The sequence below is a fragment of the Sinocyclocheilus anshuiensis genome, unplaced genomic scaffold, assembly GCF_001515605.1.
Source record: "Sinocyclocheilus anshuiensis isolate Anshui unplaced genomic scaffold, SAMN03320099.WGS_v1.1 scaffold238, whole genome shotgun sequence".
Lineage (NCBI taxonomy): Eukaryota > Metazoa > Chordata > Actinopteri > Cypriniformes > Cyprinidae > Sinocyclocheilus > Sinocyclocheilus anshuiensis.
Window position 1 is genome coordinate 2267385 of NW_015547674.1, and position 15258 is coordinate 2282642.

Below are 15258 nucleotides of genomic sequence, written 5' to 3' on the forward strand. Positions count from 1 at the left end.
GTGCTGTGAAGCGCTTGTGGGCGTTCCTACTGCTGTCGCTCTAATGTTATTGGTAGACTGCACGTCTTGACATATCTTTAGAAAATGCAATCACAAACTATATATTTTGCGGTAAAACTAAGATATCCTTCTAATATGACTAGGAATTAGACTTAAAAGAAATAAAAGTACCATTCTGCTGTTGTTATATAAACTACAGCAGTGCTCGTGCATTAAACCATTAACCGGTGCTAAACTGCTCACTGCATCATATAATTAACAACTCGAACCATCAATGTATGAATCAAATTCACTTAGACAGTCAACAGTTTCTTTTCTACGCATCATTTTTTTAATATCCATGTATGTGGTTACAGTCAAATCATATAAAACAGTGAAATCGCTCAGGAAATCTGTCCTGGCTTGCCTGCATTTGAGGCGGTGACGTGTGAGCGCCACTGACAGATTCTTTACTCCTATTGGTTGTCGCTTGCGAAATTCGCTGTTAATTTGCATAAAGTTAAACATTTCTTAACTTTTGTCGCTTGACTCGCATCGCTTGACACGCCCACATTCTTTCGCCTTACGGTCACTGTCGCTCGTGTCGCCGGAAGTCGCCAGCTCTCCGTTGAAAATGAATGGGAGCATGTCGCTTTGTCGCTGTGTCGCTGGCAGTGTGAACGGGGCTTTAGAGGACAGAGATTACTTTATATTAAATTGGGTCAAACGTTTTCTGCTTTATATTAGCACAGCAATAACCAAGGCTGCATATAAATAGTGTTTTGAAATCTTTTATAAAATTTTAAAATATATTTAATAGATAACTTTTTGGATAATGTGAAATAGCACATTTCCAATAAGTCTTCCAGCTGAGAGTCTATTTCTGTTCTTCTTCAAGTTTCCATCACTAACTAAAGTGTTCAAAAGTATATAACGCAAAAGTAGTGCGTTTTTGCCTCAGAGGGAAAGCGAAAGAGATTGAAAATATACAGATGAGCCAGCCATACGACTGAGCAATATCCCAAATAACAAAAGAATTTCCAAAATTGCGAAATATAATGAAGGAAAGGTAGCTGATGCACTAGGCCTAAATCAAATTTTTTCATCAGCTATTGAAATCATTTTGAAGGAAGACAGGGAAATTGAAATAAGCAATGTGTCACGATCACCAGATGGAGTGCCCTTGATAATCACCAGAGGGCACTCCATCCCACACCTTTTCCACTCTACCCTGGACTGCATTCCCCATAATCCTTTGCACACTCATCAGCACTCATTGTTTGCACCTGTGTCTTGTTAGCTCACCCTATAAAAGCCCGGTTCTCTTTGGCATTCACTGCTAAGTCTTGTATGTGTCTGTACTGCAATTCTAAGCCTTGTTTTGCTGGTTTTGTTTCTCTGCCTGTCTTTTTTGTTGTTTGTTATTCATTATTTAGTATTTGTTATTTCTGAGGCTGGGAAATAGATACAATGTAAATTTGAACGGCACAAATCGAGCACAAATGAATGGCATAGTTTTGTTGATTATTTCTTTTTATGGGGTGCCAACTTCACGGAGGTCCCTTTGCCTGTGTTTTGCCCTGTTGTTATTGTTTGGACTGTTTGCCGTGTATATGACCTTCTGCCTGTTTCTGGATTACGCCTTTGGATTACCCATCAGTGCACTCGGATCCTCAACCTTCATGTGCCCGTGCAGTTTCATAAAACAGTGTTTGAATACTGAGACAATTATATCTTAAATTGTAATGAAAATAAAAATAAACAGTTTGTACATCTCATCTACATCTGAATCTGAATTTGTACTGAGCAAAGTTGAGGTGACACAAGACAGGAAGAACTGCACGAAAGGTCAGACGCAAGATTCTTCCGATGGTTCTGAGAGATTCTCCATAGCAGCTGTGCAAACTAGAGGGGCTGGAATTGGAAACAAGAGAGTGAGAGATTGAAGAAGTGCAATGCATGTTAAAAAGCTGGCTACATTGCAAGGCGTTGTCCAGACAATGAGAGACCTCATCAAGACTTGTCTGTCATGCAAGTGGAAAGATGTGACACAAGACAGCGTCACTTTTCTCGCAAAAGAAAAACGGGCTATCACGGTTTTAAGTAGGCAGTTTAGCAACACAATTGGCACTGTTGACACCTTGCCAGATACATCAGTGCATGAGCAATATGGCTGACGCTGTATCTGGTCATCTGGTATTTTAGATACCAGAGCAATCTCACAATTCTTGATGCCAATTTTAGTATCACATGAAAATTGAATAAAAGGCTAAGTAATGTAGGGAAAATATTCCCAAGGAATTGTTGAAGACAATGAAATCATCGACAAATACAACAATAAGACAAATACAACAGCAAGAAAATGCTAAGCAGTGTGTTTTTTTTTTTGTTGTTGTCTGTTTTCTTCAGGATGCCTTACAGAGGATAATTGCCACATTAGCAAACAAAAATGAGGAGCTCCAGAATTTCATTGAAACGCTAAATCACACTTTGGGTCGAGTTCAGGTGAGTACTCTAGAAGCATAAATGAAGTTGCTACATACAAACTCAGCGACGCTGTACGGTGTTCAGCTGTATACAACATTACTATATAGAGCAGCATGTCTCGTTTATACCACTAGAGATGCTAGGAGATATTTCTAATTCTGGTGGATAGTAACAGGTATGAATGCCAATACCAAATAAGGTTTATGTAAATTAAAATGAATAAGCTTTGAAAAATTGAGGTTAAAAATGATGGCCCAGAAAGTCTCATAATTTCGAGACAATGTCTTGATTAGTGGTCGACCGATATATCGCCAAGGCTGATATATCGGCCGATATTTTGCATTTTTCAAATATCGGCGTTGGCCGATAAGTTTTTCTGTTTGGCCGATGCGTTCGAGGTGGGACTTTTATTTTGACGGTGCCTGAGCGGCACAATGCTCACATTCTCACTCTTGTTCACCGTCGTCGTTAACAGTTCTGTCTAATACAGATAGAAGTCTGTCTAATAATCCGATAGAACTGTTAAATGAAGGAATTAAAATGTATACAAAAGTATTATAACGATTGCTTTTATATTATTAGTAATAGAAAGGCAAACATTATAATACTTTCTCGTTTGCCGTAAGCATTCAGCAAATACGCATTTACATCATTTAAACAAATTTTATTTGTGGAAAATACTTTGTCATCTAAAGTACAAGAATGTTTATTTTACAAATGTATTTTTTAATCCATTTTCAAATGATTAAATTTCAAATTTCTTAAATATTAATGAAAATAAATACAATTATATCGGCTTTATATCGGCCATCGGCCACCCTGCTTTCCAAGATATCGGCATCGGCTGTTAAAAAACCAATATCGGTCGACCACTAGTCTTGATTTCTTATCTCATAATTTCTAGCTTTTATCTCATAATTATGAAGCATCTCGTAACTTTTTGTTATAACTATGATTTACCATACCTATTAGCTCTGCATTTGCTTAAAGTTAAATGTTGGAAGCTGCCTGAGATTACTGTAAGATTACGGGTGGTTATACTTTGTATCTTATAAGTCACTTGTTTTCACATTTTTTGTGAAAGTCACATTTCACATTTTTTCTCCCTTCATTTTAAAATTTTGTCATGTTTCAGGTCAACTCCACACAGGTGGTGTCGGATTTAGAGGAGGAATTCGACACGCTGTACTCCATCCTAGATGAGATGAAAGAGAGTATGACCAACACCATCAAACAGGACACAGTCCGGAAATCGCATGAGCTTCAGGTACCAGCCTTAACCCAAACTACCTCAAAGGACTTTGGGATTGGCACATGAACCCTCAAACTGATGTAGAATCAACATAAGAAGTAATTCAAATGATATTAGTTTAATGGCATCTTTATACCAAGTGTTATCAAGCTCAGTAATGCTAATATCGATCCAAATACCAATGCCTCATAAATTGAGCCGTTTTAATAATCAATTTAGTCATCAAAAGTCATCCATTTTTAGGCTTAAATAGACCTAAACTGTATATTGTCAGAATACTCTTTCAGTTTATCATTCATTAATAACAGGATCAAAGTTATACAACTTTTGATTTAGATACATTTATAATAATCACCAAGTAAACCTGTTAATAAATGTCACTTTTAGCTTTGTCTTAATTTAATTCAATCTAACTCCAGGTGATGTTGCTCTGTCACATCATTAGAAACACTCAGAAACTATTTTTATGTGAAGATCAGCATTAGGGTCTGTCTGCGAATCCCTACTGATTTAATAAAGCATTCACACTTTCATTATCAGTTGGGCGCACTCTCAGGAAAGATGTATTTGTAATTATTTTTAAGACTTGAGGAGCCTATATTAATCACAGAAATTAACATTGTTGTTTTCCCCAGCCCTAGTTTATACTTATTCTAAAATAACACCAGGCACTGCTCATATTTCGAGCAGGATTATAGGCTCAGTTATCGCATAGCTTTGTTTTTGTTCAAGTTTCTGGTAAGTGTGTGTGTGTGTGTGTGTGTGTGTGTGTGGTTGGGCTGGTGATGTCATGGTGCTGTAATGGCAGTATTGTGCCCAGCCCTCTAAGTCCACTGAACAGGAACAATACCAGAGAGAGCAATGAGCTCAGATAAGTGATTAGCCATCAGCACCCTTCCCATCCTTAACCGCAGAACAGTACGTAAACACGCCGGCTGCTGCTCATTACTGACAGCTACAGAAACCTTTATTAGGGTACTTTTGAAGGATTCGGTTATCTGTAGCTTCTGTATGTCCTTCATGCTTCTCTAGTTCTTCAATTTGTACATATGTGACCCTGGAGCACAAAAGCAGTCTTAAGTCGCTACTATATCACTACTATTTGTAGTAATAGCCAACAATACATTGTATGGGTCAAAATGATAGATTTTTCTTTTATGCCAAAAATCATTAGGACATTTAGTTAAAAGTGGCTAAAAAACATCAGCTCCAGTGGCGCAGATGGATAAGTGCTTGATATTGGCTTTTTGACGCGATCGACCCGGGTTCGATCCCGCCTTTTGCCGAACTTTTGGTGAGTAATCCCAAACCAATGGCGCCGTCTCAAACTATACCTACCTCTTCCAGTTTGTCTGATTTGTCTTTGTGTTTTCTGACTTGTTATAATGTTTTCTGAATTGTTGTTGTGTTTTCTGAATTGTTATTTTGTTTTTTAGACTTGCATTTGCATTTGTAATTTGTTATTTTGTTTTCAGAATTGTGATTTGCTTTGCACTTCTTGATCAGCGTAATATTTAGAATTTTGCACCCTCAGATTCCAGATTTTCAAGTAGTTGTATCTCGGCGAAATGTTGTCCTATCCTAACAAACCATACATCAATGGAAAGATTATTTATTCAATTTTGAATGGTTTTGTGGTCCAGGGTCACATATTTTATCACTAGACACTGCTTTTATCTTTCTAAACTGAGCCTCTCTCTGGCCATTCTGGATATTATCGAAATACTTTTTTAATGGTTTTTGATGTTTTACTTTTTTTTTTTGTTTGTTTGGTTTTTTTAACCTTCTTCAGAACATGAAATATTAAGGATGCACTGGTATAAAAATTCTGATTACCAGTGTGATTGCTGATATTATATACTATTGTAATTATTGTATTAAATTGACTTCACATTGACCCACATAGCAGCATCAACAATAAATTTGTAATTTACACTGTGCACTGTGCACCTTGTTGATAAAAATAGAAGTATTCATGAGAATGCTGTAGTGTGGGACGGTCAGGGAGCTTGCACTGAAGAAACCTCTGGGGTAGTGAGCAGATTTCTTTCAGTTCAGTGGACATGTAGGGTAAAGCTTCGAGTGTTATGTCATGTTTCTTTAGAACTCATTTTATGTGCAAGCAAAAGTGAAATGTGAAACTAGAATCTTAATAATAGCAACCGGTATGCTGCTTTGACTCCATTCAGCAACAGCTGGATGACTCGTATCACAACCGTGAAACTGATCTTGCTCAACAATAACAGCAGTGGCAGTTTTTTGTGCACGGCAGATATGAGATGGATCTTTTAATCCAGGCACAAGTGGTCACTGAAGATGCACTGGAGACAAATGGTAATGCCACGTGCAGTTAGTAATGTGTTACAGCTGTCCACTTGTGATCGGATCACCCGAGATTCAGGTCTTAACAGGTCCTTAGTGGTGAGGATTTTTCAGTGAGTCACATTGAAACATTAGTAGGTGGTCTTTATAGGTGAGTCATTGTATCATGCACTCAACTGATTTGTTGAAAAATACAGATTGATTCAGGAATGCCATCACTTGTTTTGTTTGTATGGAAGCCCGTTTCCGCCACTGAATAAAAAATATTGAGCAATTTATATTGAGCAATTGCGAGTTTATATCTCACAATTCTGTGAAAAAAAGTCAGAATTGTGAGATAAAAAGTTTTTTATTCAGTGACGGAAACGGGCTTCCGTATGTTTGGAACATGGTTGTTGGGGCAAAAATAGTAACAGGCAATATTTTTTTCTACCATGTAACTCAATATTAGCTTAGTAACTCTTAACAGTTAACATTTGATATTGCTTAAGCATCTTTCAAGAAATATTACACTCGCAGTTGTGCTGTTGGTCTGAATGTCAGCACTGCTGTGATTCCCAAATGTTATTTTAGTATTATTGAGATACTATTATAGTTGTTTTTAATACTTAAAAATTGTTTTTCTTTTTGTTTTCCATTTTCATTTTTATTTTAGTTCAAGTTTTAGTAATTTTGTTGTTTTGTCATTTTTATGTTATTGCTTTTTTTAAAGTCTGTAGATTTTATTAATCTTCATTTCAGTAATTTTAGTACATCAAGTTAAACTAAATGAAACTGAGAAACTAGCTGAAATAACAATTTTTTTTTTTTTTTTTAATTGTTCATTTATTTCAAGCAACAAAAATGATTATTATTATTTTTATGGTTTTAGTTTTAGTTAGCTGTAATAACTCTAATTTCCTGTCACACTCGGCCTGTGTCTTTGTGCCTACGACAACACTTGCTTGTGTGATTTTGCTTCAGTATGAAAAATGCACATCTATTTGAAAGCCTTGTATAGAAAAAAGATTACACTGTTTGAATTAGAAAAATATAAGCACAGATATAATCAGCTAGCACAAATAATTTCAGAATCACTAATAATGATCAACTTTTATCTCTTCTCCAGAACCAGCTGACCCAAAGCACCAGTGCATTAGAGAGTGCAGAGGAACTTTTGGAGTTTGCTAATAATGCGCTGCACATTACAGATGAGGGGGATTTCACAAAGGTAGACGCATGCTGATGTTTTTGATAAAGAATACTTGCAACTCTGGACATCATTTATTTAATTCATTAAAATGCTGGTTTTGTTGTCTTTTCAAATTTTCATTTAATTTACTACGCAAAAGCCAAGAATTAAAACAAGAACTATGCATACTAATCCTGCTTATTATCTGGAACTTGATTTTTCACCTATGTAATGCTAATGGAAAACAAAATCTGTATTTCTATGATCTGTTAATTAAATGTGAATCTGTTACAAACTAATGTGTATACAAAACAGTCTGTTAAACAGCTCATCAACCTGTGCTTTATATGTTTAGGATCCTGATTTACCCTCTGTGTGTGTGTGTGTGTGTGTGTGTGTATATCCAGTCCAGCACTGAGCTGAATTGCATGCTTACACTTTACCTGCATGGCGATACTAACGACCTGCTCTTTTTTTCCTCTCTTCCTCATTATCTTCACCCTCAAGGCTGCCAAACAGATCAAAGATAGGTACAGTATATGTTCCACTCTCTGTATGTGGTTGTGTGACCACTGCATGACACATACGTTCACATAGTTTGTTTTGCTCTATCTATCTATCTATCTATCTATCTATAGCCTGCAGTATCTTTACATTCATTGGGATCGAATGTAATACAGCCTGATTGTTGGAAGCTTCTACTGTGAGCAGTGAGGCTTATTACACAGTTTTAAAATGTGGTAAAATTATTTGTACATTTATGCAATGGGAATGTCAACTTTAAAACTGTGGGGTTCTAAAATGGGTAAGATGAATGCAATAAAACCTGCTAACAGACTATATTTTACTGCTATCCAGCACACTAACACCTGTTTCACACCGCATGAGCGGGATGTGAGTAGCTTTAGTTATTTGGTGTGAGAAACAGTGCCAAATATTGTCTTCAATAACAAAAAAATATATATATATTAAAAGGTTTTGAGAGGGGGTAATTTAGAACCATTACAAACTTGATCCTCATGCAACCATTTTTTGAGGATGTATATTGTTAAAATGGGCAGTGAAATGAAACGCACTGCTAATGCAGGATATGCCAAAATTAACTGAATCATACATAAAATATGGTTTTATGGAATATAGGGACTCAGACTACAGTGCTTGAAGATTTTATCTCATGAGGTGCTGAAACCTTAAACTCGAGTTGATAGAACATTTCGTCTGAAGCATTCAAAACATTTTTTTTTTTGTGAGCTAAATTTTGGAAAATGCCAGGAAATGTATGTATTTTGTAAACACCGTAGCTACAAAGAGATCTGAAGCACAAGTACACATAACTTGACCATATTCAGTGGGATCCAAAACTCAGAGCACTCAAAAGTTTATTTATTTATTATTATTATTTTTTTTAAATAAAAGAAGTAGTAAAAAGCTAAACGTAGACTAGAAACGAACTACACCACAGTCACATGACTTCAACTTCACCACCATTAAGTTTTCGACAACTCTTATAGATCCAGTGGAACAACTCAGCTGTAACTATAGTTATAACAAATAACTAAACTATGATATTTTGCTCTTTTAGGGTCACAATGGCTCCTGCCTTCCGCTTGACTCTGAAGCCCAAAGCCACAGATAATATGACCCACCTGATGGTGGACTTCAGTCAGGAGAGACCGCTTCTGCAGGGCCTCAAGTTCCTCCCCGGTAAGCTAATCACTCATTTGTTATTTAGCCGCTTGTATTACAGGATCAACCCATCTTGAGTTTGAACCTACAGCCTTTGAGTTTCCAACAACCCAGCATCTAGTTACTAAACCTGTGATAGAAGAATCTACTATAACCTGTTCTGTAAATATGATGATTATGATTCTTATCATCATAGAAATGTTTCCACACCCAAAGGATCTTAACATTAATTTAAAAGAATGTTATTGTTATGTTTACTAAAACATCTAAAATATGCCATTTTGCATAACCCTAACACTCCGATATTACATGTGTTGCATGACGCTGATGTGAATACTTGGATACAAAAAAAAAACAGTTATGGTCCACTCTTTTATTTCATGTCAGCTAAATAAGTAAACCCTCTCACTTTTCATGGGTACTCAGTACAAAACTTATTTTGCATTAAATGGCCTATCAGAGTTGTTAAAGGAATAGTTCACCCAAAAATTAAAATTGTATGAAGATTTACTCTCCCTCAGGCCATCCAAGATGTAGATGAGTTTGTTTCTTCATCAGATTTGGAGAAATGTAGCATTGCATCAGTGTCTCAGCAATGGATGCTCTGCAGTGAATGGGTGCCGTCAGAATGAGAGTCCAAACAGCTGATAAAAACATCACAATAATCCACAAGTAATCCACACCACTCCAGTCCATCAGATAATGTCTTGTGAAGTGAAAAGCTGCGTGTTTGTAAGAAACAAATCCATCATTAAGATGTTTTAACTTCAAAACATTGTTTGCGGCTAAAATACGAGTCCATAATCCATAATAACACTTCCTCCAGAGAAAAAGTCCATCCCATGTTGTCCTCTCACATCAACATCCACCCTCATATTTGTTTAGAGCTGTTTTGGACTGTTTTGTCTTGTAAATGGTGCATATTTCTCTTCTGATTCAGAACAGACGAAATTTGCACTTGAGAAAGTAATATTATGGATCGAGAACTGCTATTTTGGTCAGAAGGAACAGTTTGAAGTTAAAAACTTATTAAAGATGAATTTATTGCAAATTTGATGGACTGGATTATTGTGATGTTTTTATCAGCTGTTTGGACTCTCATTCTGACGGCACCCATTCACTGCAGAGCATCCATTGCTGAGACACTGATGCAATGCTGCATTTCTCCAAATCTGATGAAGAAACAAACTCATCTACATCTTGGATGAGTAAATTTTCACCAAATATTTGGCTGAACTATCCTTTTAATTAAATTAGTATTTATGGCAAAGGACTAAGCATTTGTTTTGTAAGTTTGAGATTTAGTTTTAGTAATGCAAAATCAAATGGATCAATATATTAGATCAGGGGTGTCCTGCAGAGTTTAGCTCCAACCCTAATCAAACACACCTGAACCAGCTAATCAAGCTCTTACTAGGCATGCTAGAAACTTCCAGGCAGGTGTGTTGTTGAGGCAAGTTGCAGCTAAACTCTGCAGGACAGCGGCCCTCCAGGACCGAGTTTGGAGACCCCTGTATTTGATTGTATTTGCATGTTATAAGCTCTACTGATTTGTGGTTCATTGTATAGGGTGACTGCACTGCACTGGCTGCTTGTTTAATCTGCTCTTGTGTGTTCACAAGTGTATTCATGCGTCAGGGTGACTCTCTGCAATTTTATGTGTCACTCTGGTTTCGTGTACACCCCTCTCAGCTCTAATATCACAGAGGATTTGGTAGACTTACTAAATGTTTCAGTAGATATCAACATGTCAAATCAAGTTATGACTATTCTCTCTCTTCCTCATCACTCATGTTTCACCTATATGTGCCTACGTTTGACAACCCCCGATCAAAACTATATTCAAAGTCTTTGTGTTTAAGCATCTCTCTGCTTTGTCATATGACACCACTATATGACAAAATTCATGAATATTAATTTACTCACACTGAGGTAAACTTCCAAGACTGTGCATGGATATTGTTTAAAATCATTTGAAGTCTGTACAGAGAGCTCATCTTTGAGGTGTCAAAAGTCAAGAAATGATTAGATTAGATAAAAATGTACAAAACAAAACAAAAACGTTTTAACAGATAAAATTGTCAGTAGTGCATTGATTGGATATTTCTTACATCAATGTAAGTCGTGATTTGTGTGATGTTTGTTCTTTCACAAGCATAAATGAACAATTTATTTGACAGCTTAAATTGATAAATAGGATATGTTAAATGTGTAAAGATTTAACACGACACGTTTTCCGATTTCCTCGCCCATTTAACATGGGACATCTGGCGTTTAACGTTCTAACATCCGCCTTTTTCCTTTTGGCACCTTTCCCTGTTTATAACAGAATTGCGCTTTTAATACAAAAAAAATAAATAGATGTGGGATAAAAGTGGGTCACCTGGCACCCCTGGCTCCTTGTATTGTGCTCTGATACTTGGTGACCTGACAGTGTGTTTTTTTGTTGTAGCCCGATAGGTTGAGTTAATTTAGAAACATAAAACTCAACTCTGTCCCCAGCAAACCTGCGCAGCCTGCAGAGAGGATCAGAGTTACTGTACAGCGTATCTGCATTAGAAGAAGTAAAGAGTGGTGTTATTTATGACTGGATGCTATCTTTGGACGGGGATCTTTTACAGGTTATTTAGGATACGAGACAATCTCACAGACATGACATGAGTTCAGAGTATATATTTGGTTTACTTTCTATATCTGTACTCTCTATGCATTATATCTGAGAGACGTACTACTATTGTCTTTAAACAACAAAATTAAAGCCATTTATGTGCAAAAGTAAATCAGTTTTCCCAAACCAGTAATTTGTTGTCAGTGCTGAGTAGAATATTTACAGATTGTACACCTTTCAGAGGCCTCAGATAAGGAAGGGAGATATATAATAGTTTCAGGGAAAATAGATGACATTATCATAACAGTATGTAATATTTATGCCCCCCCCCCCAACCTGTATTATGTAAAAAAGAAAAATTGAATTGCAGAGAAGAATGTAAATACATCTGTTTTGAAATAAGTGTTGTTGTTTACGCTGCTACATCAAAATAAAGAATTTCAATAAAACAAAACAAAAAGCTAAATCACATCTCTCCAAGCCAGTAATGTATTATAAATAATTATGTTATCAATAAGGGAATTTATCTGGTCTATATTGGTGATAAATGGGAGGGACTCGAGTCTCGAGATTCAAGATCAATCCATACAGAATCCCGCCTGTTCATGAACCAATTCATCATCATTTTGAGTTGAGCAGACCAGTAATAGAATTAATTGTAAGTTAGGCAAGGAAAGACCTCCCAAACATTTTGGTTTAATCGGACTACTCTTTGATTACTTTTAGATTATCACAATGATTTGAATGGGATAATTTACTTTATTTTTAAAATATTACAAATTATTAACTTAAAATCTCAGGGGGTACTTCAAAGCTGCAGTCCGTAACTTTTTTGTGTTCAAAATTTACAAACTTTATATAATAAGCGAGTACACCATGAATCCATTTTCCAAACCTTGTTTTTGGCTTGTCCTGAATCACTACAGTACACCTATAATAAGTGTTTATATTCGGACTATTTAGACTGGAAAAGTTACGGACTGCAGCTTTCAAGTAAATACAGTGTATAATGTCTAAAAGGCTTGGCTGACAATAATGTTTGGGAATCCCTGCGTTACATGTAAACATGAAATGGCATCTATTTGTGCATTTTAATTTATTTCGAAATTTCTTTAACATTTCTTAGGGCCCTAATATTATTACAATTTTAATAACTTAATGCATTGTTAAAGTTTTATGAATTCAATTCATTAGACATCCTTTTTGATTATGTAATTAAACCATTAAAATGGAATCCAGAATTTTTTTTTAAATGGAAATGAACTTGGGGAAAAAATAAAACGCATTTCATTGGGCCCTAACTAAAGCAAAAAATATAAGTAACCGTCTTAAAAAAATGTTTTCATGAAGCATTTAAGACTTTTTGCCATTAAAGGTCCCCTGAAATGCTTAGAAACACACAGCGTTACTCTATGTGTTGACGTCATTTGAACTGAAACAGGAAGACAGGGCGGGACATATCAAGCAGCCCCGCCCCTTTTTAAAATAGCCAATAGCGTTCGTTTATATCACAGCTTGGGCTAGAGCCGTTCAGAGCCGTTGAGCTCCGTAAAGCCGCATTTGACAGGGTATGCCAGCCACAATCTCATCCATATTGCTATAAAATATAGCATTCTGTGTGGAATTCAAATAGCTCCGATACATTTTGTGGACGGCGCCGACTCGCGCATGTGATCCGCTCCGTGCTATCGTGCCCAAAAAACTTTAATTTTGATTTCATGGGGACTTTAAGTATACATTAAGTAATTTGCTGTTGAGTTGTAAAGATCTCTGCTCTTTCCTGTCTGTAAATATTCTAAAAAAGCTTAATGTAGTTTTTAGATCTCAAAAAAGAGCATCTAATTAAATGAAGCTGCAGTGTGTGTTTGAACACATGACTGCCTGTATTTGTCGAGTCATGGTGTTGTAATAAGGAGCGAGTAGAATACATGCTGTTGTCCTTAAAAACCAGAATAAATAACAATAAGAAAGAAATGTGGGAAAGTCTGTCTAACCTTGTGCTGTTCCACACTGTTTGCATCACCTGCCTTTAACGAAGTAAACCCGCAGTGCACAAGTAAATGTAGAAAAATGCTGTTTCTGCTTTCACACGTGACGATTGCAACAGCACTGCAGAAAACACTGCCTATAAATGGAGGGCAATGGTCATAAAACACTAGAATTGGACCGTTTTGGTACAATAGACTGTACTAACAACTTAAAGCATGTATGATTTGTCTCCTTCAAGGTAATATATGTGAATCAAAATCCTCAATTCCCTGTTCTGATCTTCCCCACATAGTGCCAAGAGCTCCAGAGATAGTGCTCGGGGACTGTCTGGTCATAGATAATGAGGTGACCGTCGCCTGGAGGATGCCGGTGGAGGACAGCAAGATTGACCATTACATCTTAGAGTACAGAAAAACCTGCCATGAGGGTCTGCCGCGTGTGAAGGACGAGCAGTGCTGGGAGATGGTGGACGACGTCAAGAGCACTGAACACACCCTACAAGGTGCTGACAGCACTGTGCTGCTCAAAATATCCTCAACATATTCTACATCTCCCACTTTTATGCATGAGGGAAACTGTTCTATTCATTCGGCAGGGTTAAGATTTGACACCAAATTCATGAACTTCCGGGTAAGAGCATGTAACAAAGCAGCTGCCGGTGATTATTCGGACCCAGTCACATTGGAAACTAGAGGTATTAAAGCATGTAAAAATCATAGATCTATGCATATATATAATATATTATATATATGTATATATAATTATTTTTTCTAAAAGTTTGGGGTCAGAATTTTTTTTTACACAAATTAATACTTTTATACATCAAGGATGCATTAAGTTGCTCAAAAGTGAGAGTAAAGACATTTAAAATGTTACAAAAGATTTCCGTTTCAAATAAATGCTGTTCTTTTGAACTTTAGATTCATCAAAGAATCCTGAAAAAATATGTATTACAGTTTCCACAAAAATACCAAACTGTTTTCAACACGATAATAATCAGAAATGTTTCTTGTGCAGCAAATCAGCATATTAGAATGATTTCTGAATCATGTGACACTGAAGACTGGAGTAACGGCCACTGAAAAATGCCGTCATATGAATAAAATACATTTTTAAATAGATTACAATTTATCTTTTAATATAATTTCACAAAATTACTGTTACTACTGTATATTTGATCAAGTAAATATCCTTGGTGAGCATAAGACACTTTTCAAAAACAAATAGATTAAAAAATAGATAGATAGTAGGGCTGCACGATATATCGAAATTATCGAAATATCGCAAAAGTAAATATCGCAATATGCATATCGCAAGGGCGTGCGATATTTGAATCATCTTAATAATAGGCTACTTAAATCAAAACGTTGCAAAAGGTCAAAGTTTTAGTTCGACGCATATAGCAGAGAATTGCTTGACGTTACAAAGAGTTATTAAGTGCAATAAGTTGCAGAAAAAAACTCTTTGCCGTCTCGTCTTGCTGTCTGACTCCTGAAGCGCGCGCACAAGGCGCATCTCGCACAGCGTCTCTTCAGTTCTGCCGCACACGTGCAAAGCGCACACACACACACACACACACACAGATACGTGTTTCAGACGGCGCGCGAACACCGAGTTGATTTGTCTTTCGCATCTCCTCCTTATGTTTGAACAGACACATACACACAGAATTATGTCAATAGTACCCGTCTCGACGATCATTCTCGTAAACGCAGTCGGTTATGTTTTAAATTAATGTAAACAGCTGAGAAAGAAATCGGATGT

General features: G+C 36.4%; 1 protein-coding gene across 4 annotated transcripts in view; it reads left to right on the top strand.

The window, feature by feature from the left end:
- Window positions 1-15258, top strand: part of LOC107702976 (FSD1-like protein) — a 33383-nt gene that overhangs the window by 9390 nt on the left and 8735 nt on the right. For all 4 annotated transcript variants that reach the window (XM_016505455.1, XM_016505456.1, XM_016505459.1 and 1 more), the window contains exons 2-8: window positions 2389-2484; window positions 3602-3733; window positions 7149-7250; window positions 7719-7741; window positions 8794-8915; window positions 13787-13996; window positions 14090-14188. In XM_016505455.1, the coding sequence (XP_016360941.1) occupies window positions 2389-2484; window positions 3602-3733; window positions 7149-7250; window positions 7719-7741; window positions 8794-8915; window positions 13787-13996; window positions 14090-14188 (784 nt within the window). The remainder of the gene's footprint in view (window positions 1-2388; window positions 2485-3601; window positions 3734-7148; window positions 7251-7718; window positions 7742-8793; window positions 8916-13786; window positions 13997-14089; window positions 14189-15258) is intronic.